This window comes from Rhipicephalus microplus, chromosome X, assembly GCF_043290135.1.
Source record: "Rhipicephalus microplus isolate Deutch F79 chromosome X, USDA_Rmic, whole genome shotgun sequence".
Taxonomy (NCBI): domain Eukaryota; kingdom Metazoa; phylum Arthropoda; class Arachnida; order Ixodida; family Ixodidae; genus Rhipicephalus; species Rhipicephalus microplus.
The window spans coordinates 398,702,137-398,725,521 of record NC_134710.1 but is presented as its reverse complement, the minus strand read 5'-3'; the positions used below and the strand labels follow the sequence as shown (position 1 = coordinate 398,725,521).

Here is a 23,385-nt window from a genome sequence, read left to right as displayed (position 1 = left end):
TTAAGGTTAACGATGTAGTCGTCATTAAGGAAGACAAGGTGCCCATAACTTTTTGGAAAGTTGGTAGAGTTACTGACGTGTACTTATCAAGTGATAATCACGTTAGAGCCTGCAAGATTGTCTTGGCAGGAGGTACGGAAGTTACGAGGCCAGTACAACTTTTATGCCCGTTGGAGCTGGGCGATTGAACTTTCGGGCGCGGAGGATGTTGGAAATTGTTTGAACCTCCCGCGCGAATAGCGCGCGCACGAAGAGACGGAGAACGAGGAGGAAGAGGAAGAGACCAGCCGAAAGAGAACACGCTCTTTTAACATGGATGCTGGCGTTTGCGTCTCCTTCATTTGGTGCCTTTAAACTCCGAAGCGTGGTTTTCCCACACCAATTAATCCTGTGGCAGCGTCACCTGGGAACTTTTGACTGCACCTGCACATGCTAAAAAATTTACGAAGTGAATCTAAATGTTAAAAAACCAACAAGGACCAGTTTCCTATTCACTGAAATCGTATTTTATTTTACCATTATCATAAAATGAAATACAGCACAGACATGCTACAAGTTGTGTGAACAAAAATTGTCAAAAAAGATTTTATTTCAGCAGCTTTGTATCTGAAATTTAAAATATGAAGAAGGAATATCATAACTTCCAGATACCCAAAGCACCTGTGTTGTGTTCTTATTGCAACAGTATTGTGCATACTTTTTTTCTGAAAAAGAGGAAAAACATTTTGTCAGCACAACCAGACCAGGCGAGTACAGAGCAAAAAACATTGCGAGCACAATTAATTTATCCATTTCAAAACTCCTAACAGGCCTTGTTAGAGGCACTGGCTTGCAGCACAAAAATAAATTATCACACATAATAAAATATATTACATCCATATCAAATGACATGGCTGAAAGCACAAACAACTTCATAAACACACCAAAATATTGGCTAACAATATTAGTTGAGGCAAAAGGAGCAAAGGAGTTATTCAATGTATTAAACAATTCAACGATTAGGGTTATACCATGCAAAATCACCCAGCATTCCTTTGAACATCACGAATATAGCGGAAAAAATTTTCACATTTCTCGAAGTTCGAAACTCGTCCTGGTCATTTGATTCCATTGCCAAAAATTTTGCTCACGAGTTATGACAGTCTGCACTATGGCGCCGACTGAGCTAAGAGTAGTCAAACAACAAATATTTTCAAATGTCATTTTGAATGCACTCAATAAATGGCATTTCCAGCAAAGTAATGAAGTGATCTAACTAAAAGTAATGACTTACTTATGTATATCAATTCTGCAAGAGCTTTTCCCACGAGCAATATTGAATAATGTTGCCAGGTTTGGGATTTATTTCTGGTAACATGGCAAATGCCAAAGGCACAAATAAAATATGTTTTGGTGTCCTTTTTGACATGCTACAAATTAAAAATAATTTACGTACTGAAGTTTAGCAGATAGTGTAAAAAATTGTGAATATCACTTTTTTGGGGAAAAGCTCTGTATTCATCGTCAAAAATCTTACCTTGGTGGTCGGACAAAAAATATGCACAACATTCCATTTTGAAGCTCAATGTACTACCTCAATATAGGTGAAGTTACTAAAGCGTGTTCTTTTTTAAACTCAGGGGTATTTTTTGAAATTATGTATCTCCACCAGCTTTACCCCTACTTTACTCAAGCGGCATGAAGCACTCGCAAGGGCATTTTTCAACAGACTTCCACAGACCTGAGGTACACACAGCAAGCTTGATGCAGAGCAATTTAAATTGGAATGGGGCTATCATGTGCATTCCATTGCCACCAGAGGTGCACTACAATGAATGTCGCTAGAGTGGGGAGACCAGCAGCGTAGCAAAAAGATATTTTTCGCTTGGGGGTGGTGTGTGAGGGGACGGCGACTTCGGTCATACTTTATGTACATTCTTGTGTGTTTGCATATGTGCATGTAGGTATGCACATGCAGAACTAAGAAAATCACAGCATATCTACGAAGTGAATGATGATGTGTGGGGCGAAGCCTTAGAAGGTTTTATCGGTAACCGTGAATCCGTCTGTCTGTCACTCACACTAGCACCTTCTGCTGAGTCATCGATAAACTAGGCGGTCACGAACCGGTCACAGTAGAAGGACAATCCACGGCTTTAGGATACAAAATACCTAGACTGTTCTGAGGTGTGTGTGGGGGGGGGGGGAGTTAAGCAGCTCCTCCTGCCTTCCTGGCTACGCCACTGGTGATGACGCCCAGATGAGCCATCAAGCCGTTAAAAAGTATAAACTACACAGTTCTCCCTAACTTACAACATAAACGAGACTATCGCCTTGGCTACTAGTTCTTAATTTGAAATTTTTTTCGCTTCTGTATTCATATGACAGGCTTTGGGTCTCAGGGAGCAGGGTGCTCTCCTGAAAGCCAGAAAAATAAGAAGTGGTTGGTTTACGATAGCGTTTATCAGTGTACTGCATCAATGCTACTAGCATGCTACAAGATGCATGTACTGCATATTGCTAGATATTTTTATTAGGCGTATAAAACACACCTACTGCATATGCAGAACGGCCCAGGAAAGTAGGATTTCTGACTTTGTCTCTAAAGCTACATGGCTCATTTGGAAGTCACCACACTGATCCCAGTCCTTGTAGCACCCCTCTGTTGGCAATGAAATGCAGATGATAACCCCTTTCCCATTTCAATTGCTCTGCAGAAAGCACCAAATTTGCTCTCTGTACCCCAGGTCAGTGGAAATCTGCTGAAGATTGCCCTTGCAAGTGTGTCATGTCACTTGAGTTACGTAGGTGAAAGGCTGGCGCAGATACATAATTAAACAAATATTTTTCATATTCGAAAAATACTACCCTCTAGTAACTTCACCTCTAAATAGCTTCTACATAGAACGTTAAAATGAAATTTTGTGCATATTTATAATGCAACCACCAAGGCAAGTTTCTGATGCTGAATACAGAGGATATTCAAACAAAGTGACACTCACAATTTTTTTCACAGCATCTGCTATAACATCAGTGCCTAAATTATTTTTAATTTGTAGCATGTTGACAGGCCACCGGCACATATTTTATTTGTATCCTTGGAATTTACCATGTTCCCTGAAAAAAACCCAAATGTGGGAACTTTATTCAATATTGCTCGTATGAAAAGCCTTCAAAAATTGATATTGTCACGTTTCTTAAGACAAACTTGGTTTAATGGGTTGGTTGAGTCCACTAGCCAAGCAGCAGCTCAGACAGATCGTCGTTGTCTTCTTTCACTCCTGGATCTCAACCAAGCATATCATGTGGCAATAGTCCCCCCTTTGAAAGCATCGACTCGATGCTCGGAAAGAAAAAAAATGAAGCCATACACACGCAAATACAGAGAACTGAAAGAGGGAGAGTGCCAGTACTCGCAGTGCAAATGAGGAAATTTCGCCAATGCTTGCGCCAAGCGCAAAAAGAAAAGACATACAAACACAGGAGAACACGAACAGCAGCAGCAGCACAATGTCACGGCTTGTCGCAACACGTGAACCACAAGGGCTACTGTGTGAAGTAGGGCTTCAGCCTAACGACATGCACGGTTTCGGGCCGAAGCTGTCGACGAGAAGACGACGCGCCATCCGGAAATACCTCGTAGGTAAGATCTGTGACACGTCTAAGAACCTTGTACGGTCCAAAATAACGGCTTAGGAGTTTTTCGGATAAGCCTGGTCGCCGGACAGGTGTCCACACCCACACTCGGTCCCCAGGGTGGTAGGTGACGTTTCGATGGCGGGGGTTGTAACGTCGTGCGTCTTCATCTTGTTGGTGACTGGTGTTTATGCGAGCTAGCTGACGAGCTTCTTCGGCGTATTGAGTGTATTGCTCAGCGTCTGGAGCGATTTCGTTGCTTTGGTCACACGGAAGCATAGCATCGAGCATGGTTCGCACGTTGCGTCCGTAAACGAGTCGGAAAGGTGGAAATCGCCTTGTTTCTTGCGTTGCCGTATTGTATGCAAACGTGATGTATGGAAGAATTTCGTCCCAGGTTTTGTGTTGTACGTCAACGTACATCGACAGCATGTCCGCTATGGTCTTGTTAAGGGGAGACGCTCCTCGAAAGCACTTTTTTTTTGTTATTCAACTTAGAGCTTCAGAAATTGGACCACTGATGCAGTTTTTCCTCCTGATTCCAAATCTGTAATCAGTTTTTACATAAGTGCAATAGTTTGGGAGTTGTGTTTCAAGTAATGGTGAAACTTGATAAGTTTTCCGGGAACTTTCGCGCATACTAAATGTTCATGCAGAGAGTTGTTCAATGGCTCCTTTTGCTCCCTATTAGCCATAGAGTGCCGATATCTAGCTAGAAATTGTGCTCCAACTTTGAAACTATGAAAAAAACATCTGTGTAGCAAACTACCCTTTTTTTTCCACTCGACCACCATTAAATTTATTAATAGATATTTACAGCTGATAGGTTGTGCTGATTCAAGTAGATATCGGCACCCTACGCACTCTCCTCAATGTGTGTGCCAAATTTCGTCGTCGTATGACCATTCTAAGTGCCCGAAACACTTCCCGCAAAAAATGCAAATTGGCCAAAATTGCGAAATGAGAAAAACGCGTTTGAAAGTTTGAAAGTCTGTATTTACAAAAATGAAAAACGCAGTAGCACGAAACTTGTGCTGAACACATACACACATGTCCAGAGGGAATATCAGTTGTCTAAAACTCTCCAGCACCGTAGGTTTTCCCTTCCCGGCTGGTGCGGCAGGACTCTTCCACCCGGGCCCTCTTGGCTGCACTGCGACGGTGTGCCCTCGCCTCAGCGGTCTGACGCACATTCATCTTGTGCATGCGCATGCTGTCTCGGCGGTCGCTGAGGGTAACCAGGGCCTCCGAAGGAAGCACCCCAAGCTCTTCCAGCACCTTTTCAAAGCTCGCGTGGCCCCGGTTGAACCACAGGACTGCAATGGCTGTGGCTGTTTCCACAGCAGTCCGGGAAGCAAACCGGGTCTTTGGACACAGCAGCCATATTTTGCTGTTCAGGGACTCGGCCGCGTTCTGTGTCTTGCCGTGGAGGCACCGGGCAAGCAGCTTCGCATCTGTGAGACGCTTGTAGATTGGGAGGACTGCCAAACCCTGGGCCTTGGTCAGGAGGGGGGTGTGGCACGGTGCAGGCTGGCCCTGCGCCTCAGCACGTCGGTGCTTGCACCACGAGTCTGGGCCTGCAGGACAGAACTTGTGACTTCCAGCACCGTCTGTTGAGCACGAGTGCAAACATGAGGCCCATATGGCAGTGTACATCTTGTGGACATTTCCCCGATTGTTCACAATGGCCACCTGAAAGTAAGTTTGAAGCTTCTGGATGGTGGTCTCCTTCAGCTTCTCCCCTCGTGGAAGTGGCGTTGGCAGCTTCCGCAGGCCGGTGCCCAGACGTTTCGCCACGTGGTTGGTGCACTCCTCTTTTTCAATTGGAGTGTCAGGGTACACGTTGGCATCACAGACGCCGTTGTAGGCCTTGCTGTCTCCATCGCTTAGGAAGATGGTGAACCGCAGGGGTGTCTCATAGTCCACAGTCCTCTGCCAAATGCGCACTGCAGCTTCGGCCTCCATGGCATGCGAAGAACAGTCGCAATTCTTCTCACAAACGGGATGATGAAACGCCTGCCATGTTTCTTCATCGCCTCCCATGTCGTTATGCAAACTGCACGCCAGGCAGAAGTTGGAAAGCACTTCATAGTCCAGGCACAAACCAGTGTCCAAGGACACTACAGTTCCCACACCATTGTGGCTTTTGTGGCCTCTTTTTTGCCATGTGCCGTCAAACATGACTGGCACGTCACTGTTACCAGCCACCTCTTTGGTGACGCTGCGTGCCCTTTGCATGTTTTCACAGACAGCCTTCACTGCCGCACTGTGAATCTTTTTGCCGATAGCATGGAAGGTCTTATGGTGCATAGGGTTTGGCAATCCAACTACTGCACAAAATCGTGAAAGTTGCTCATGCCCGATACCGACGGCACGCGCTGCAAGCACCACTTTCAGGTTCACGGCAAAGGCGTCACGCGAACTCCCGCTGTCGTAGCTTCTGCTTGCACCGCGGCCGCCATCTGACGCGACCCGCTTCGACGAGTACGCGGACGAAAGGATGCTCTCCGAGCACTCCGCATTCTCGCAGTGTAGCTCCAGAAACGCCGAAAGGCCTTTCCGCTTTTTATTCGGTGCCCGAACTGCGAGTTTACTCTCGTGACAAACGGGGCATGCCGCGCCTGCGACGACGGCCGTCAATGCACCCAACTCGCACAGCACTACGCTTTCGGCACGATCGGCATTCGGCCTGACGTCGTTTTCGAATAACGCGATCTTTTTCTGCGATGCACTCACAAAATTCACTGCAGCGTTGATCTCGTCGTCGCAGTTGCCATGGTCGACGTTGCCGTGGTCGATGTTAGGCCTACCGGCCGCTGGCCCGTCGCGGACATTTTCGTTGGCGGTGGCTTTCTTGTACGTCCTCCGCCGCTTCCCTCTGAACTTGTTCTTACTTCTGTATTTCCGATGGTCGGCAACGGCCTTTTTCGGGCTTGCCATCGCACGAAAACAGCGAAAAATAACTCCGGAAAACAGTGAAGCGAACTACGGCAAGAAAACACGGGTGCTGTCAGCCAATGGCGGCCCTGCGTTAGTGGCGCGCGGTTTGAAACGGCGGGAAAAGACTGTTTTTGTTGCTTTTTTTTTAGATTTTTCGTGAACGTACGAGACTTCAAGAACCGGGATCGTGGAGAGTAAGGACAACTCTACACGAGCCAGCGGCCGCAATATGGCGGACAGCTCTCTTCGCGGCCCCGCGAGCACGCGAACAGCAGCCCGTTTTGTGTAAATTTCGTGATGCCGCGCGTCACTGCCGCTCACTCAGACGCGTTTTTCACTGACTTCTGATGCTTATTTCGCTGTGATATTTTCAGATGTCAAAATATAATGTATAAAGATGATAAAGCAACAAAAAACAGAAAAGGTGAAATTTGGAAAAAAAACGCGACTTTTCGACCCGCGTCTCCCCTTAAGCCTCTCTGTCAGTCCATTCGATTGCGGGTGATAAGTCATCGTTTTTCGATGACTTGTGCAGCTCAATTTAAAAATGTCCTCCATCATTCGTGCTGTAAATGACGTCCCTCTGTCCGTAATCACGCATGACGGGGAACCATGCCGTAGGACAATTTGGTGCACGAAGAACTGCGCGACTTCAGAGGATGTGCCCCGGGGTAACGCTTTTGTTTCAGCATAACGAGTAAGATAATCTGTCGCAACTATAATCCATTTGTTCCCAGAGGACGACAAAGGGAAGGGTCCAAGAAGGTCCATTCCCACGAGGTCAAACGGTGTGTGTGGTGGTGCGATCGGCTGGAGCAGGCCTGCGGGTCTCACACGCGGAGTCTTGCGACGCTGGCACTCACGGCAGCCTTTCACGTATCGATGTACACTAGTTGATAGTTGCGGCCAGTAATACTGTTGGCGCACTCTGGCGAGAGTTCGCGAATAGCCCAAATGTCCTGACGTGGGCTCGTCGTGGCACGCAAGGAGGATCTCGTCCCGCATTTCGGTAGGAACAACGAGTAGGAAGGCTTTGTCGCTACCACAGGCGTTTTTCTTGTAAAGAATGCCTCTTCTTAAACAAAAAGAGGACAGTTCACGAGCAATGTGTCGAGGGACCTGAGAGTTCCGGCCTTTCCAGGGAATCAATAGCTGGGCGTAATTCGTCGTCTGCCCGCTGTTTTGACATGAATTCGGAATCGCTGACTGCTCCGAGAAAGGCATCTTCATCCTCGGAGCCCCTGACAGCGTGCCCCACAGGCGCTCGAGAAAGCGCGTCGGCATCTTCATGTTTGCGCCCTGACCTGTACACAATTGCAATATCGAACTCCTGCAAGCGCAAACTCCACCGAGCGAGACGGCCGGATGGATCTCTGAGATTTGCCAGCCAACAGAGCGAGTGGTGGTCAGTCACCACTTTGAAGGGACGACCGTAGAGGTAAGGCCGAAACTTGGTCGTCGCCCACACGACTGCGAGGCATTCTTTTTCCGATGTAGAATAGTTGGTCTCGGCTCGAGAAAGAGTACGACTGGAGTAAGCTATTACATGTTCAACGCCACCGTGTCGTTGTACAAGGACAGCGCCAAGACCGACGTTGCTGGCATCTGTATGAATTTCTGTAGCAGCGTCCTCATCAAAATGGGCAAGAACAGGGGCTGTTTGCATTCTCTGCCATAGCTCTGTGAACGCTGCATCTTGTTCTGTGCTCCAAATAAAAGGCACGTCATCTCGGGTGAGTCGCGTAAGAGGTTCAGCTATCTTCGAGAAGTTGGCGATAAATCGGCGATAATACGCGCACAAGCCGAGGAAACGGCGTACTGCTATTTTATCTGATGGAACAGGGAAGGCGGCGACAGCAGCAGTTTTCTCTGGATCAGGACGCACTCCATCCGCACTAATGACATGTCCGAGAAATTTCAGCTCTTCGTAGCCGAAATGGCATTTTTGGGGTTTCAGCGTGAGTTTAGCTGTGCGAATGGCGTCCAGAACCTTTCTCAGACGCTTCAGATGTTCTTCAAAGCTCTCGGAAAAGATGACCACATCATCGAGGTAGACAAGGCAGCTTTGCCACTTCAAGCCAGCGAGAACTGTGTCCATCATCCTCTGAAAAGTAGCTGGGGCAGAACAGAGGCCAAAGGGAAGAACACGGAATTCGTAAAGCCGTCTGGAGTCACAAACGTGGTTTTTTCTCGGTCTCGTTCATCCATTTCAATTTGCCAATAGCCACTCTTTAGATCGATGGACGAAAAATACTTCGCGCGTCGTAATCTGTCGAGAGAGTCGTCGACCAGTGGAAGAGGGTAAACGTCTTTTTTCGTGATGCTATTAAGCTTCCTGTAGTCAATACAAAATCGCAGCATACCGTCTTTTTTCTTCACTAGAACGACTGGCGAGGACCAAGGGCTGTTGGATGGTTGAATAATCCCGTCATCGAGCATCTCTTTTACTTGTGTCTGAATAGCCGCACGTTCTTTGGAAGAAACGCGATAAGGCTGCTGCCGGATGGGGCGGACGTCATCGTCGGTAATAATTCGATGCTTGGCGAGGTGTGTTTGACGGACTTTGGAAGAAAAGGCGAAGCAAGACCGAAACTCCCTTAAAAGGTCATGAAGTGCAGCCTTTCTTTTGTCTGACAGCGTCGAGTTAATGTCGATGTGGTCTAGAAATTCTTCATCCTCATGCGTTTCCTCGGACGCGAAGCACTCCGTGACGTCGGCAACAGGGTCTCCATAGGCTACGGTGGTTCCGCGGAAAAGATGCCGGTGCTCGTAGTTGAAGTTCGTAACTAGTATTTGCGACTGTCCGTTACAGACACGCACAACACTTCGGGCGGCACATACACCTTGGAGTAGCAGAAGTGATAGGTTGCTTTCAGCCACCACGTCACCGTCCCGGAGGTCTTCACAAATGACTTTGATGGGAACAGTCGCTCGAGGCGGCAGCGTCACACTGTCATCAGCAACACGCAGCGCAGGTCTATGGCAGTTATCAGCGTCTCGATCTGTTGCGCCTTGAGTCGAGAAGGTCACAATGCGCTCACGAAGATTTATGATGGCACCGTATTCCCGAAGGAAGTCCATGCCGATAATCAGCTGACGTGAACAGTCGCGCAGAACGAGGCAGCTGAGCACAAACGTTGACGCACGAATTTTCCCTCTTGCCGTACAGCGACCCAGTGGTGTTACAACGTGTCCTCCAGCAGTTCGAATTCGCGTTTCATTCCACGGCATAATCATTTTCCTGAGATCTTTTGCTAGCCTCCCGCTGATAATCGAATAGTCTGCACCAGTGTCTATCAATGCATTGACCTGAAAACCGTCAATCAGCACAGGTATGTCAAGTGACACGCGGTCACTGGGTTCAGATGTGGATTTCGGCGTTTCCTTGGTACTGCGATTATTCTCTGATTGAATGTCTTCCGTGTTGCGCGCAAGCGTCGATGGGAGGTCTTCCGCACTTTGAGTCCTAGCGACCTTGCCCCCGAAGGCCGCTGCCTTCAGTTTTCTTGACGAGGGCTTGGAGAGCGTTCCCGTGCCGTCAACTCGAAACGTGACCCAGTGGCTGCGGGTCTCCTCGGTGGTGGTGACCGCGATTGCCGTCGTGTAAAGAGTGCACGCTGTTGCGCGAGATACTATTCGATATCCCTCGGCCTTTGCCCAATTTGGGGACGAGGTGAACTGACAGAAAATCCACGCAGGCCAAGTTGCCGGTATGGGCATTCGCGGTAAATGTGACCAGCCTCACCGCAATGATAGCAGAGGGGTCGTCTGTCCGGCGTACGCCAGAGATCAGACTTGCGCATCGGTGCACGGCGACCATCAATGTCCAAACCAGCGTGCGCCGACTGAATCGCGACTGACGGCATCATTGTCTGGATCGGGACGTATGGCACTGTCTGAAGCAGAACGTGCGGCACAGTCTGGATCGGGACGTGTGGCACTGTCTGGATCGGGACGTGCGGCACTGGCTGGGTCGGGACTTTTTGACCAGAACGAGGCGTGGCAGATCGCAAGGCTTTCGCGTACGTACGACCACGACTGTCAGTAGACACAGGAGCCGTTTCCGGATCAACCGACATCGGCGGAAAACGATGGGCGTGCAACACTTGTTGGACCTCGTCACGGATGACACTGGTGATAGAACCAACATCGATTTGCCTTGTCCCGTACATCTTTTCCATTTCTTCCCGGACGACAGATCGGGTGATCTCGCGAATCCATTCGGGGCTCTTGCTCCCAGGGGTGGCGAAAATTTCGGGAGTTGAGGCAGCATTCACTTGACGGTCAAACAGGGCAGACCGTTGGTGCAGTACTTGCTTTATTGTTGTCGCTTCAGTAAGGAACTCGGCAACACTCTTGGGGGGACTACGCACCAAACCAGCAAAAAGTTGTTCCTTCACACCACGCATGAGGTGGCGCAACTTTTTTTCTTCTGCCATAGCAGGATCCGCTCGCTTGAAAAGCCGTGTCATGTCCTCAACGTACATCGAGACAGTTTCGTTTGGCATCTGGATGAGCGATTGTAGTGCACGCTCCGCCCGTTCGCGGCGGTCGGGACTCCTGTAGGTCTCCAGAAGGCGACGCTGGAACTCGCGCCAAGATGTCAGAACATCATCCCTGTTCAAAAACCACGTCTTGGCACCGTCCTTTAAGCAAGTGTACACTTTCCGGAGCTTCGCGGCATCATCCCAGTAATTTATTGCTGCGACACGTTCGAACTCACTCAGCCAGTCGTCAAAATCTTCATGCTGCTCTCCATGAAAGGGGCTAGGCATGAGCGGGTTCTGGACGGTGCAGTAGATCGGCGTGGAAGGTGTCGGAGCTTGCACGGAATCTTGTGTCGAAGTCATAGTCGCTGCGTCAGTGGTTGGTGTCTCAGGTGATAGGCCTCGTTGGCGGCGGCTTACTCTGTGAACAGGAGTGTCCACGGGTGCAGGGCTTGTGTTCCGGCTGCTGGGTGGGGTCTTGGGCATCGGGTGGATCGTGAGACATTGTACCCAGCACCTCCACCAGTCTTGTCACGTTTCTTAAGACAAACTTGGTTTAATGAGTTGGTTGAGTCGACTAGCCAAGCAGCAGCTCAGACAGATCGTCGTTGTCTTCTTTCACTCCTGGATCTCAACCAAGCATATCATGTGGCAAAATACATAATTAAGTCATTATTTTAAAGTTAGATAACTACATTACCTTTCAAGAAATGTCTTTTATCGAGTGCATTCCAAAAACTTGAAAAAAATTGTTCAACACCTTTTACCTTATCTTCAGATAGGTACAAACATTAATTATGGTAGCAATTATAGAAATTAACACAATTATCTATTTAACCAGTGCTAATAGCCGGTCAGGTCGAATGGGCGAATTGAACTCTTTCCTACAAATAGTCCTTAGCCAGTTTAAAATTTAGGAAAAGCGGCCACTGGTAATCACCGCAGAGCGATGCATTCTGCTCAATTTAGCTGGCGAAACCAAAACCAGCGCACCCAACAGTGCATCTAGCATTCACTTCAACAATGCCCTCCATGGCCACACTGTTTATCTTGCATTGGGGGATAAGATTAAGTGAGCGTCAATAAGCGGGCACAAAGCTGTCTAAATTGACGGTTGATAACGGCTAGAGAAACAGTGTCGTCATTGAGGGCGTTGTTGAAATGAATGGTAGATGTCCTGTCCGGTGCATCGGTTTTCATTTTGACAATGAAATTAGGCAGATTGCATCATTCCACGGCGATTATCAGTGGCTGCTTTTCCAAAATTTCAAAGTGGCTATAGATTTTTCGTAGAAAGGACTTGAATTTGCCCACTTGATTCGACCAGCTACTACCACTGGTAAAAAAGGTAATTGTCTTAATTATTATAATCACTGCCGCAATTATTGTTTGTGTCTATCTGCAGATTACTTTTGTCACAAAAAAGACAATGCCGCAACAAGCATGCAAGTACCTCCTTTCTCTCATTTTTAAAGAATATAGGACACAGTTCTTGAAACCCCCTGTATTCCATACACACGCAGACAATGCGAGGTAAAAACTAACGATGAAGAATAAGCAAGAAGAAATATTGAGCTCATAAAAAGACAGCCCTGTAGCCAGGAATGTTTTCTGAAGGGGGGGGGGGGGGGGGGGGCACATGTTGATGGCCATGAAGAATGAGTTTTTTCATTACTTATGCTCAGAAGGACAACCCACAACATGCGAATAAGGGGGGGCACAAACTCTTGGGGCACCCCTCTGGCTACAGGCCTCCACTGAGCACACTTCTTTGGAATACAACAGATGTCACATAAGCAGATGAAAAGTTGTCATTATTAACAGATGTAAACAGAGGTCTGCACAAAAGAAAGTCTTCAACCCAAGTGAATGAATTCAGAGGAATGTTTTGCTGTGTTAGTAGAATATTTAGCGACAAACCTTATCAAGAGCTGTAGAAAATTGTGGAAACACTGCATCAATGAGAGCCCATAGCAAGTAACAAATGTATGCAGTCAGAAGGCCAGCAAGTCTAGTGTCACAATAAAAGTCTTATGAAAGCCGCACTCATATTTGAAAATGGTGTTACGAACTTTCAGCCAGAGGTGTTGCCTTGCAACAGGAAAGCTGCTACTTATCACAGATTAAACTTCCTAATTGTTATACAAGTTGGCAATGATGGGTCTGATCTTACTAGTTGAAAAGTGGCCTAAGCATGCACTCTCAAAATCAAGGTATAGTTGCTGACTTTTTATACAAATTCCATCATGGCACCACTGAAGTAATATAAAACAACGAACCAAAATTTGGATGCCCCAGTGGGTGCTAACTTGACGCTTTGTGCTCTAGCTGACTCATGTGGTATGCCGTCAAACACAGTAACAATGTGCCAGCGTTGTTTACAATACTCTTGCTAGGTTGCCAGCACTAAGTGTTTGCACTCACTAGGGCTCGAGGTTTCTAGTGTAACATTCAACACAGAAATTACAACTGCAGGTCTTGAAGGTCACCTTTCGAAGGCTGTTTTGAATGTGCGATGTCAAAAGCAAATTTCAAACTAGATAATGACAACAAAGTGAACATCATCTATGTGGTACAGGTTTGTTTCACACTCACTAACGTGGAAGAACATTAACAATCATTATAAAATCTTGACTGTAATGCTATAGCCTCATGCAACGAAGATATGGGTGTGCTTATGAGCTGCTTGATTATCTGTCACTGTTCCATGCTGCTGGACTGAATGCAAAACCATCCAGAATTGGCAGTGGAGGATGCAGCGAAAATGATGGCGCTTGATAATTTGCTGGTGATGCGGTGACACAAATTCCTGCAACATCAGGTCACAAAGGTGCTTATGGCATGAACAGTCATAGTGGCGCTGTCATGAGAGGTGACAGCTGGCCCAAGAACAATAGAAGCAGCACCTGGAAGAGAATAAATAGTGTGACATTGTAACTGCTGTGTCATGACCCTGTGACATGAATATTGTGCCATGCTTGTCTAACACGATGTCAAACCTTTTTCATCAGTCACTTGTGTGCATACATGCACACTATTGTCTGTGGGATGTGGATATGACCCACATCTGATTCACTGCCTATGCTAACTTAGGAACAGCAAGAAAGCACTTTAGAAATCTCAGAGTAAGCATTAAGGAGACGGTACAACAGTACATCTGTTGCCAATAATAGCAGCTTCACAATGAGTGAAAATTTTCAATGAAAAGATGCAGTAAATATCAGTTGAGGCTACATTTGTACCTTGGAATTCCAGGTGGTGTACATAGCCAAACTAGTGGTTCAATGGTCCAGAGAAGACTAATCAGGCATCGTTTTGAAGCAATGTCGAGTGTGTTTGCAATTTTGACTATCCTTTTTCAAAACAATGTAATCAACAATATATATGTACTCATATATGACTTAACAAGCTACAATGAAGCGCTGTTTTACCTGGCAGAAATTATGATATGTGCATCATGGCACTGTGGCATACGCCTGATTTTGATAAACCTGAAGTCTGTGCTCTTAAAAGCACAGATGTGAGTGCAGGCATAATACTGTACCATCAGCTACTCCTGAGGCATCAGTGCAATTGACATATCTGGTAAGCCTTTATATGCTGACAGCTTCTAAGTTTACAAAAAAATTATATCAACTTAGTAACAATTGACTGAAGGAGTAAAAAAATATGCAGCCAAGAAAGCCTGCCATTGAATCTTTCACATGAAATCAATCTCAAGATCCACTAATTATGAGATTCACTGCATTGTATTTGAATTTAGTCCATGAGAATGTTTAAAAACTTTTCACAGATATTTCTGTGCCCTCTGTTGCACTGTGAATAATAATTATATTACAGATATAACACTAACAGGACTTAAAAAACAGCATGTTTATAACGAGTGTGTTAAATGAAATATATGCAACAAAATATAAACGTAAGTGTATATGGTCTTCAAAAACATCTTGACACTAATTACCGGAGCCAATCACTTGCCCTGTAGTATTTCAGTTCTCTCTGAAAAGAATAATAGCTTTCCAATTTAGTAGACAAAAGTTGGCACTATTGCAACCCCTCATGTAAATCATTTTACTATTTATAAGCTAGTAATGAACGAAGCACATAGACTTGAGAGTGTGCAAAAAAGGCATACCTTTTGTGAATGTAAAAGCTTCTGTTGAAATAAATTGTAAGGTTTATTTCCAATTGAAAAAAAACAATTGATTCTATTTCTGTCACAATATTAAGGTATCAACTTTGTTTCCAAGTGAAAAAATGAATTGATTCTATTCCATTAACAACATAAAGGTATCAACTCTGTTCCTTTTAAGGTGAAAGTGGCATCAAAGATATTAAGTAGCTCTCACCCTGCAAACTTCTAACAGAACTGAAGAGAAAGAACACAACTTTTTAATGAAGCTTCACCTTAAAAGAGTCAACTACCTTCATGATAAGTGCCCCGCTATGGTTTAAATGTTTTTTTCACCTTTCCAATCTTTCATTAGCAGTCCTAAACTGGAGATAACAACAGCCATATAATCTGCAGAGGCTTTAATAAATGCCAGTAGTTAGCAGTGTCTTTTCATTCCTTTTTTTTTCATCCGTGTGTCTAAACTTTGCTGCAAATATTCAACAGCAGGTAGCGTCACATTGTCACTTTAATAGCAGGCATTCTCACTTTAATACAGCTGTATTGGTTCATGACAAAAACATATCCTTGTTTTCCGATTTCAATAGATCCTTTTCTTAATTGTGGTGTCCTTGCCACTTCCAAATCTTATTTATTTATTTATTTATACATGTACCTACATCGCCCTTACGGGCATTATTGTAGGGGGGAGAACAAGCAAAAGAATACAGTACAGTCGATATACCGAAAAAGATGGTTGCGGATAAAAGGCTGTATCGCACATGTAATAAGTTCTTGCATGTATTGGTGTCACTTACCAGTGTTGCATAAGCACACTATTCGAACTGTCAGAAGATAGCTGCATGTGGTTAAATGCACCCTAGTACGGTTTTGATCTGTCGTTTACTCATGCAGGCTAGTATACTAGATATCTAACTATTAAAGTTAGCACGGACAAAATTGATGTGTTGTCTAAATGCTCCTCATGTCTGTGCAGCTAGTACTCACCACAAAGATGCATTGCTTCATGGTATAAAAACAGGCAAGCACAGAGTCCAGCAATCACATCAAAAAAGTTTTCATCTCTTAAAATAAAAAGCAATTTGATGACTTTCTCTGACAGTAACCAATGAAGGTTACAAATAAATGTGATATTCACCACATTTTTTACTAGGAACACCTCAATGCTAAACTTACAACCAAACATTTACAAAAGCCAATATCTTTGCAACTTATTCACCAACTATAAAAATTATTGGGCACTGTACACATGTCAAATTATTTTTGCCCACAGAAAGAAAACTCTGATACGAACGCTAATACAAACTATCATATTTCAGTAAACGTTATCTCCCTATGAAAAAAATCCCCAATATGGACCACATTCTTCATATGCTGAAAATCCTACCATTGTTCTACACAGAAAATTTGTTCCTAACCGCATTGGGGATTCACAGATGTCAAAATAAAATTCCTGGGGTTTGACGTCCCAAAACCACGAATCATTATGAAGAACACCGTGGTGGAGGCCTCCGGAAATTTTCACCGTTAGGTCATCTTTATCGCGCACTGACATTGCACAATACACGGGCCTTTACCATTTTCCTTCCATCAAAACGCGACTATATACCACGGTCGGCATCGAACACGCGGTCAGCAGCCGACCACCATAACCACAATACCAACGCGGCAGACGAAGCAAACTCTTTTTATTATTTTTTAGAACGCGTTTTACGAGTAATGGTTTCTAGCTTTTTGGAAGAATTCACATGCCGCTTTACATTTCTGGAGTTAAAGTTCTGTATGATTGTTCGCACCTCGGTGCTACCTGCCTTCAGCCACCTTTTCCTAGACAACGCAGAGGAGATGAACTTCGGCCGGACGATGAGAACACGCGTGTAAGCTGCAGCGCGCCAAGATTTCACGGCAGATATCGCGTCGTCTTTCGGCGCCGCCAGCATAAAGGGAGGCGCACACATTAAACGGCTCCACTATGGCATTGACAAGCTCGAACATGCATAGAGTAATGCAAGTGCTGTGGACAAGTAATACGAGCGCAATGAAAATGTCACGCTCGAAATGTAAACACGACCAACACAGTCAACCGGCGATTTCCGTAAATGATGTATTTTCTGCTCTCAGTACGTACTCCGTCTCATAAAAAGTATGCATGATACAAGCTGCGCGAAACCGACATCGACGAAGGAGCACAGCGTTTATGGCCTCAACTTTACTCGAAGCGGCCTAATCTGAGATATTGCGTAGGCACTACACAACACAGATCATTAGTGGCACGCGCTGTAACCCAAACGGCGAGTAAATGAGAAGTTAGGCACTCACCTCCAAGATGCAGACCGGATAAAAAAGCAACGCCAGCCCGGTCTCGTTCCGTGTGTGCGTCCTGCCTACAGATTCTAGTACACTGTAGTCCTGCCCTTTAATGAGGATAGTCGGGCTAGTGACTAGAGTAGTGACAGCCGACCTTCTCCGTGCAGCCGACGGATGAGTGACGATGGCGGTGCGCCTGCCGTGGTCGGGTGGTTCCTCTTTCCGGGATGCCTGCATAATCCACCGTTTGGGAACTAATACAGTTTCGTAGAATAAAAGCGGTGCAGAACACGTCGCGGCAATGAATGCAATGATGGTATGTGACGGCCATATTAGTGTACATTTCTGGAGGTTATCTGTATTGCAAATAATTACTTTCGTCCAGTTTTTTGTTGAAGGAGGAGACACTTTTTTCACTATTCAGTGAAACATTATTGGTAAACGTGTGCTGTATCCATGATATTCGCGAAGTGGTGAAGTCTGTGATTCTTAAACGTGTGCTTGTATTCTTCATGTTGGCGAAGGAGAGGAATGTGTTTATTTCCTGGATACTCATGTCTGCTTTTCTGTCCGTAAATACGCGCAATTTTTTGCAGTGTAGTGGTTAAGGTACTCGGCCGCTGACACGCAAGTCACGAGATCGAATCCCGGCTGCGGCGGCCACATATTCGATGGAGGCTAAGATACTCGAGGCCCATATGTTTAGGTGTAGGTGCACGTCAAAAAACCCCAGGGGAGTGATATTTCCGGAGCCCTCCATTACGGCATCTCTCATAATCATATGGTGGTGTTGGGACGTTTAAACCCCACTTATCAAACGATCGATACATCTTTTGTCCTGCGAACAATGCAATAATATTATGGCCAAGATAACTAGTACATAGAGAGATAAAAAAAAACTTCTTGGTGAACAAAATTTTGCATGAGGCGAGAATCGAACCCGCGTATTCCCGATTCGAAGAAGAGCGTTCTAATCGCTTGGCTATTCAGGACTTTCTCCTTTTTTTTTTTTTCATGGGCGGTGCATTGCATAGCCTTGTATATTTTTTGTACAAAAAGGAGATGGGAAAGATTAGGGAAAGTTACGAGGAGCGAAATTAGGGTGAGAGACAGAAATAGATAGAAAGACAGATGGGGAGACAGTGAAATATATAGAAAGGTAAGAAGCGGAAGAAAAGATGGAAAGGGACAAACTGACTACAGTGAGAAAGCGAGAGAGGGGAATAAATAAGAAATTAAAGAATAAGGAAAAAAAGATTGATTGCGAGAGAGAGACGGACTGAAACCAGCAGAGAGGTGCAGCATTTTTGTTTGCGTAAGCTGTTGTGCTACTGCAGTGGACTAGTGGGGTGAGTGGTGGAATTCGCCCAACTTTTGTGGCGCATATATGCGCTGTAAGAGTTTTCCATCAAAGGTTTCAAGGTCGAGGTTTGCCCCTTTCATTTCAAAGTATTAGCTCAGGTTACGCGGGAGGAGCCGTATAAGCAGCATGACAAGTAGGTCTATACTTAGTTATTGATAAAGGTCCCTGTCAATCTAGAAAGTGAAAAGTGCTCGAAAACGCTACTGGTAATCGCGCAAAAATAAAGCCACAGGTTCGCCAACTCCCTGTGCGTTGCTGTTCGATATTGGAAGAAAACTTGCGAGCTAAAACCCATCAACGTGCGCATGGGAAATGGCGATTTTCATTCGCCTTCCCTGCCACTTTATACACTTGGGTTCGGAACTTCGTGACATATGGCCTTCTTTTTCTTTTGTCGCGCACATAAAGCAAAAAAAAGAAAAATACTGGAAGAAACGAAGCTGCACTAAACGCGCGTGTGTTTGGCAGAAAAGGCGCGAGCTGCGCGACCGGCTCGTTGATTCTCCCTATAGCCATTTTAGAAGGGCGAAGGAACCGTGTTCCAGTGAGACAGAACGCAGAAAGAACCGTCGTCGGCACCGTAAGACGCTCGAACAAGCCGCTCGGCTACACCGTAAGTACAGCTCTGAGCTAGGTGCGCATATAATCTCTCGTCTGTGCGTGCACTCGTCACCTGCATTTGCAGTCTCCCCGGCAGCGCCTTTCTCGGACACGTCTTCAAGGAGTGATGGCGGCTGCCGACGTTGAAGGTTCTTCCTCCTCGTCTTCAGAAGACGTGAGAATTAGAAACATCTAAGCTCATTCTGTCTTTTTCATTGTTGTCAGGGCACGAAGCTTAAGTACACTTTCTGTGAGTTAATGCATGTAGGTGCTCGTACCACGGTGAATCGCTCTTTTTCCTTCGTGTCTGGTGCGGTGATGACGGCGATTATGAGAAACATAGACTGCTAAGCAAGTTGGTAACTCATCTTTTGCTATAGTTCTTTCGTGTACCACCGTTAAGATAAGAGTGGATAATGACCATAATTTGTATTGCTGCATCGAAAGACAGCCGAGAATGATTGGATGGAGTGAGTGAAATAACTTTATTAGGTACGCAATACACGCGAGTACACTCAACTTCAACTGGCGCCCACTTGGGGACCATTGAGGTTAAACCTGGCGGCCTTCGCGTGGGCCCTCTGGATGGCCAGGATTTGAGAGGTCTGGTCGTGGGTCTTAATGAGTTTCTTCATTTCCTCTTGGGTGAAAGGGGGTCAAAAAGACTTTATTAAGGTCTATCAGGACGCGCACTATAGCGCGTAGCGTGCTTCTCTCATCTCGGAAGAGAAAGAACAGATCGCTCTGCTGGAGCAGAATCGTGGGTTGGGCAAGTTAGTGGATGTCCATCGTAGAATATTTTAGAGCGAAACTCTGTCAGTCTCTAATCCGTTGCGCTGTAATGTATTCTCGCTGAGCCGTGGGCTTGTTGGACTGCCCATCTATAACTGTTCGAGTCCGGGGCTCGTAATAGCAGCCTTCCATTTGGACGGCGCGATAACTTCGCCGCGTAACGTTGGTCTGCACCGCAGCAAATGTTCTAAGTAGGCCATATCTGGGCATAATGAACACGCGTTAGTTAACAATATTTCTGGATAAATCTTGGGCTATAGCGCGGGGCACGCCCGACCGGAAGAAATCTGAGTGTAAGAGGCATGATCTGTTTAATTTTCGGTTAGTTAGGCAAACAGCCGAGAGTCTTAAGAACGAATTGGGAGATCCTTAAGTTTTGCTTTTAAGAGTTGAACCCGATAGCAATGCCCTGTCCCTATAGTGCGTATACTTCTACCACTGCGTGCATACTTTTAATTGTATGATGTGACTTGAGAAGTTTAAATTGAGGATTACTATAGATTGTAGTCGATAAAGTTGAAAGTGTCTTGGGCTAATGAAGCTTTCTTATATGGCTGCATTCTGTGTAATGGGTAGCATGCTTTATACCACCAGCAATTGTGCGCCTGAAATTGTTTAGAACTTGGTGTGCACCCACTACGTGGTCTTAAGGAAATACGCGCAGTAACGACGGTGCCTTTTTTAAAGGGTGGCTGGCTCTAAATTACAAAGCCGTTATAATAATTACATCATCTGACGCCCGATGGCAACGCACACTTGTACGACGCAATATTACGTCGATATTACATGTATTGTGAAGCCTGTATACAGAACACGTGTGTGTGTAAAGCATGAACGTAACTTTCTTAGCACTTCCAAGCAGAGGAAGCTATTTCTGTATTTGCGAGCATCCGCGGGGCTGTGTCGTAGAATCCCTGCTCGCCCCGCAGACATCCCGGGTTGAATTCTCACTCGTACCTTCATCTGTTTTTTTAGTTTGTGTATTTCTCTTTCCATCTATGCCTGTAGGTAAACCTCTATCATAACAGGGCTGATGTAAAACTCTTATAGCGCGTACGTACCACAGAAATTATGCAAATCCCACTAAACATCACAGTGTTCCAGGAACAAAATGGCTGCAAACGCCCATTGGGAGCCGCTTGTTGCAGCTTTCCTATGTTCTAGAGTGTGATATAGAGTATGTACCGACCTCTGTAACATCTGTACCGAGTGCTTAGGCATGGATTGAGCACATTCCGTAACATGGTGACGATTATTTTCAATCTACGTCACGCGGCAGACCTCTCGTTCAAAACGGCTCTGTTGTAAACGAAAGCCATTTAGGTGACTGCGTATGATGATGATGATACCTCCACTATGGCTCTTGCCCACTCAGGGGGAGTGGCCAAGAATATAGGATATAAAATTTAAAGCCTTTCGAATGAAACCTAATCCTAACCGGAGGAGGATAAAGCACACGTAAATACAGAAAGAGTGCGATATTTTTTGCCATTTCGACCAGACAGAATAATATATATCTCATATTGAAATTGCAGTAATTTTGAGCACGATTAGAATTGATGTTTAGAATTTGCCTAATAATATTATAATAACAAATATGCAAACTGTAATTAAGAGGCGCATTCGTTTTGTTTCACGAAGATAACTGCAAACGGCATTAAAGGCATTGCTGTGGCTGTAGCCCAGAACCGAAGCACCAAAGGAGAGTATATTCTCAATGGTGAAGGGCAGCCCAAGGTTAGCAATTGGGATGGCAATGAGACGTTTTCTTAATAGACTGTAACGGCGACATGACAAAAGATAATGGTCTATTGATTTCTGAAATGTACAAAAGCTGCATAGGGGAGATATTCCTAGACCAGCCCTGTGTGAATATAGATTTAAAGGGGCCACATGACATCGCAGTCTTGTTAGCATGACTTCCAGTTGTCTAGTATGACACCAACCGGATTTCCATCGATATTTCAAATGCCTACATTCAGTGCATGGTGTTACTGATTCTATGGCATCAGCCCTGAGTGCAAATTTTAGATATCTTATAGCCGTTATACTGGGCAGCACCGGAAGCACAGAAAGTATTGGGCCATTTAATGCCAATCAAGCTAAAGATTCCGCCATTTCATTTAACTCTAACCCACAATGTCCAGGTACCCATAATAATTTTAAGAGCTTAAGCTGTGGAGAAATCAGCGTAAGGAATGTCCTTAAGGCATCTGATTGAGATGAATCTGTCAGTGACGTACATACGGACAGGGAGTCTGTAATTATTATTGCAGTGTGGGCGTCCAAAGTTAGTTTTTGTAGTGCTAGAAAAATTGCCAAAAGTTCAGCTTCAAAAATAGGTGTAAAGTCTGGTAGTCTTACTGAAAACGACCAGTCAAGTGAAGTGGAGTAAATACCTACTCCCGCCTTCTCATCTATTACTGAAGCATCAGTGGCTATTACAATAGTTGTTTCCACGTGTGCAAGGTAATATTGCAAGCGGCTATTTAGGACCCTGTGTGATTGAAATTTAGGTTTACAGGAGAAAATATTATCATATTTTCTGATGAGATTTTGATTTGGCTCGTCTGCTGCTGGTACATCTCGAATTTTTACGTTTATTCTGTCTAGTTGCTTCTGGACAAAATTAATTTGTGGTGTATGAAAACGTGACCAATGAGCAAGAAAGAAAGAGTCTGGGTAGTTAATTAATACATATTCTGATTGTCTTACCGAATAGCTATAAAATTTTAGATAAGCCTGAACCGTCAGGATACGGGATCGACAAGGCAAGGTTGGTAAGCGCACCTCCTGGTACAAAGCATTGTTCGCAACAAACTTAGGGAGCCCTAGGCATAGTCGCAGGGCCTCACCCTCCAAAACAATCAAAGGTTTAAGCTTATAGGCTGGGCCACCTGAGAATAACACACATCCAAATTCTAGAATGGGGCGCATATACATTTTGTAAATCATAAGCAGAGTGTCCCTGCGTAAAGTATAGCGTCTGCTGGTCAATCTGCGAATTATATCTAAGACACATTGTGCCTCACATGTCCTACTCTCTATGTGAGGAGTCCAGTTTAATTTATCATTATAAATCATTCCCAAACATTTAAGCAACTCAACTTGCGGAATAGGTATAAATGGGTTTCTTCTTCTTCACTGTC

General features: G+C 45.2%; 1 protein-coding gene across 1 annotated transcript; it reads right to left on the bottom strand.

Moving 5' to 3' along the window:
* Positions 1–488: 488 nt before the first annotated feature.
* On the bottom strand, positions 489–17,656 carry LOC119161920 (uncharacterized). Its single transcript, XM_075880184.1, has 2 exons — positions 17,494–17,656; positions 489–13,948 (listed from the first exon to the last, which is right to left on the bottom strand). Exon 2 carries the CDS (start codon positions 6,553–6,555, stop codon positions 4,690–4,692), a length of 1,866 nt encoding a protein of 621 aa, XP_075736299.1. The 5' UTR covers positions 6,556–13,948; positions 17,494–17,656; the 3' UTR covers positions 489–4,689.
* Between the last annotated feature and the right edge of the window lie 5,729 nt (positions 17,657–23,385).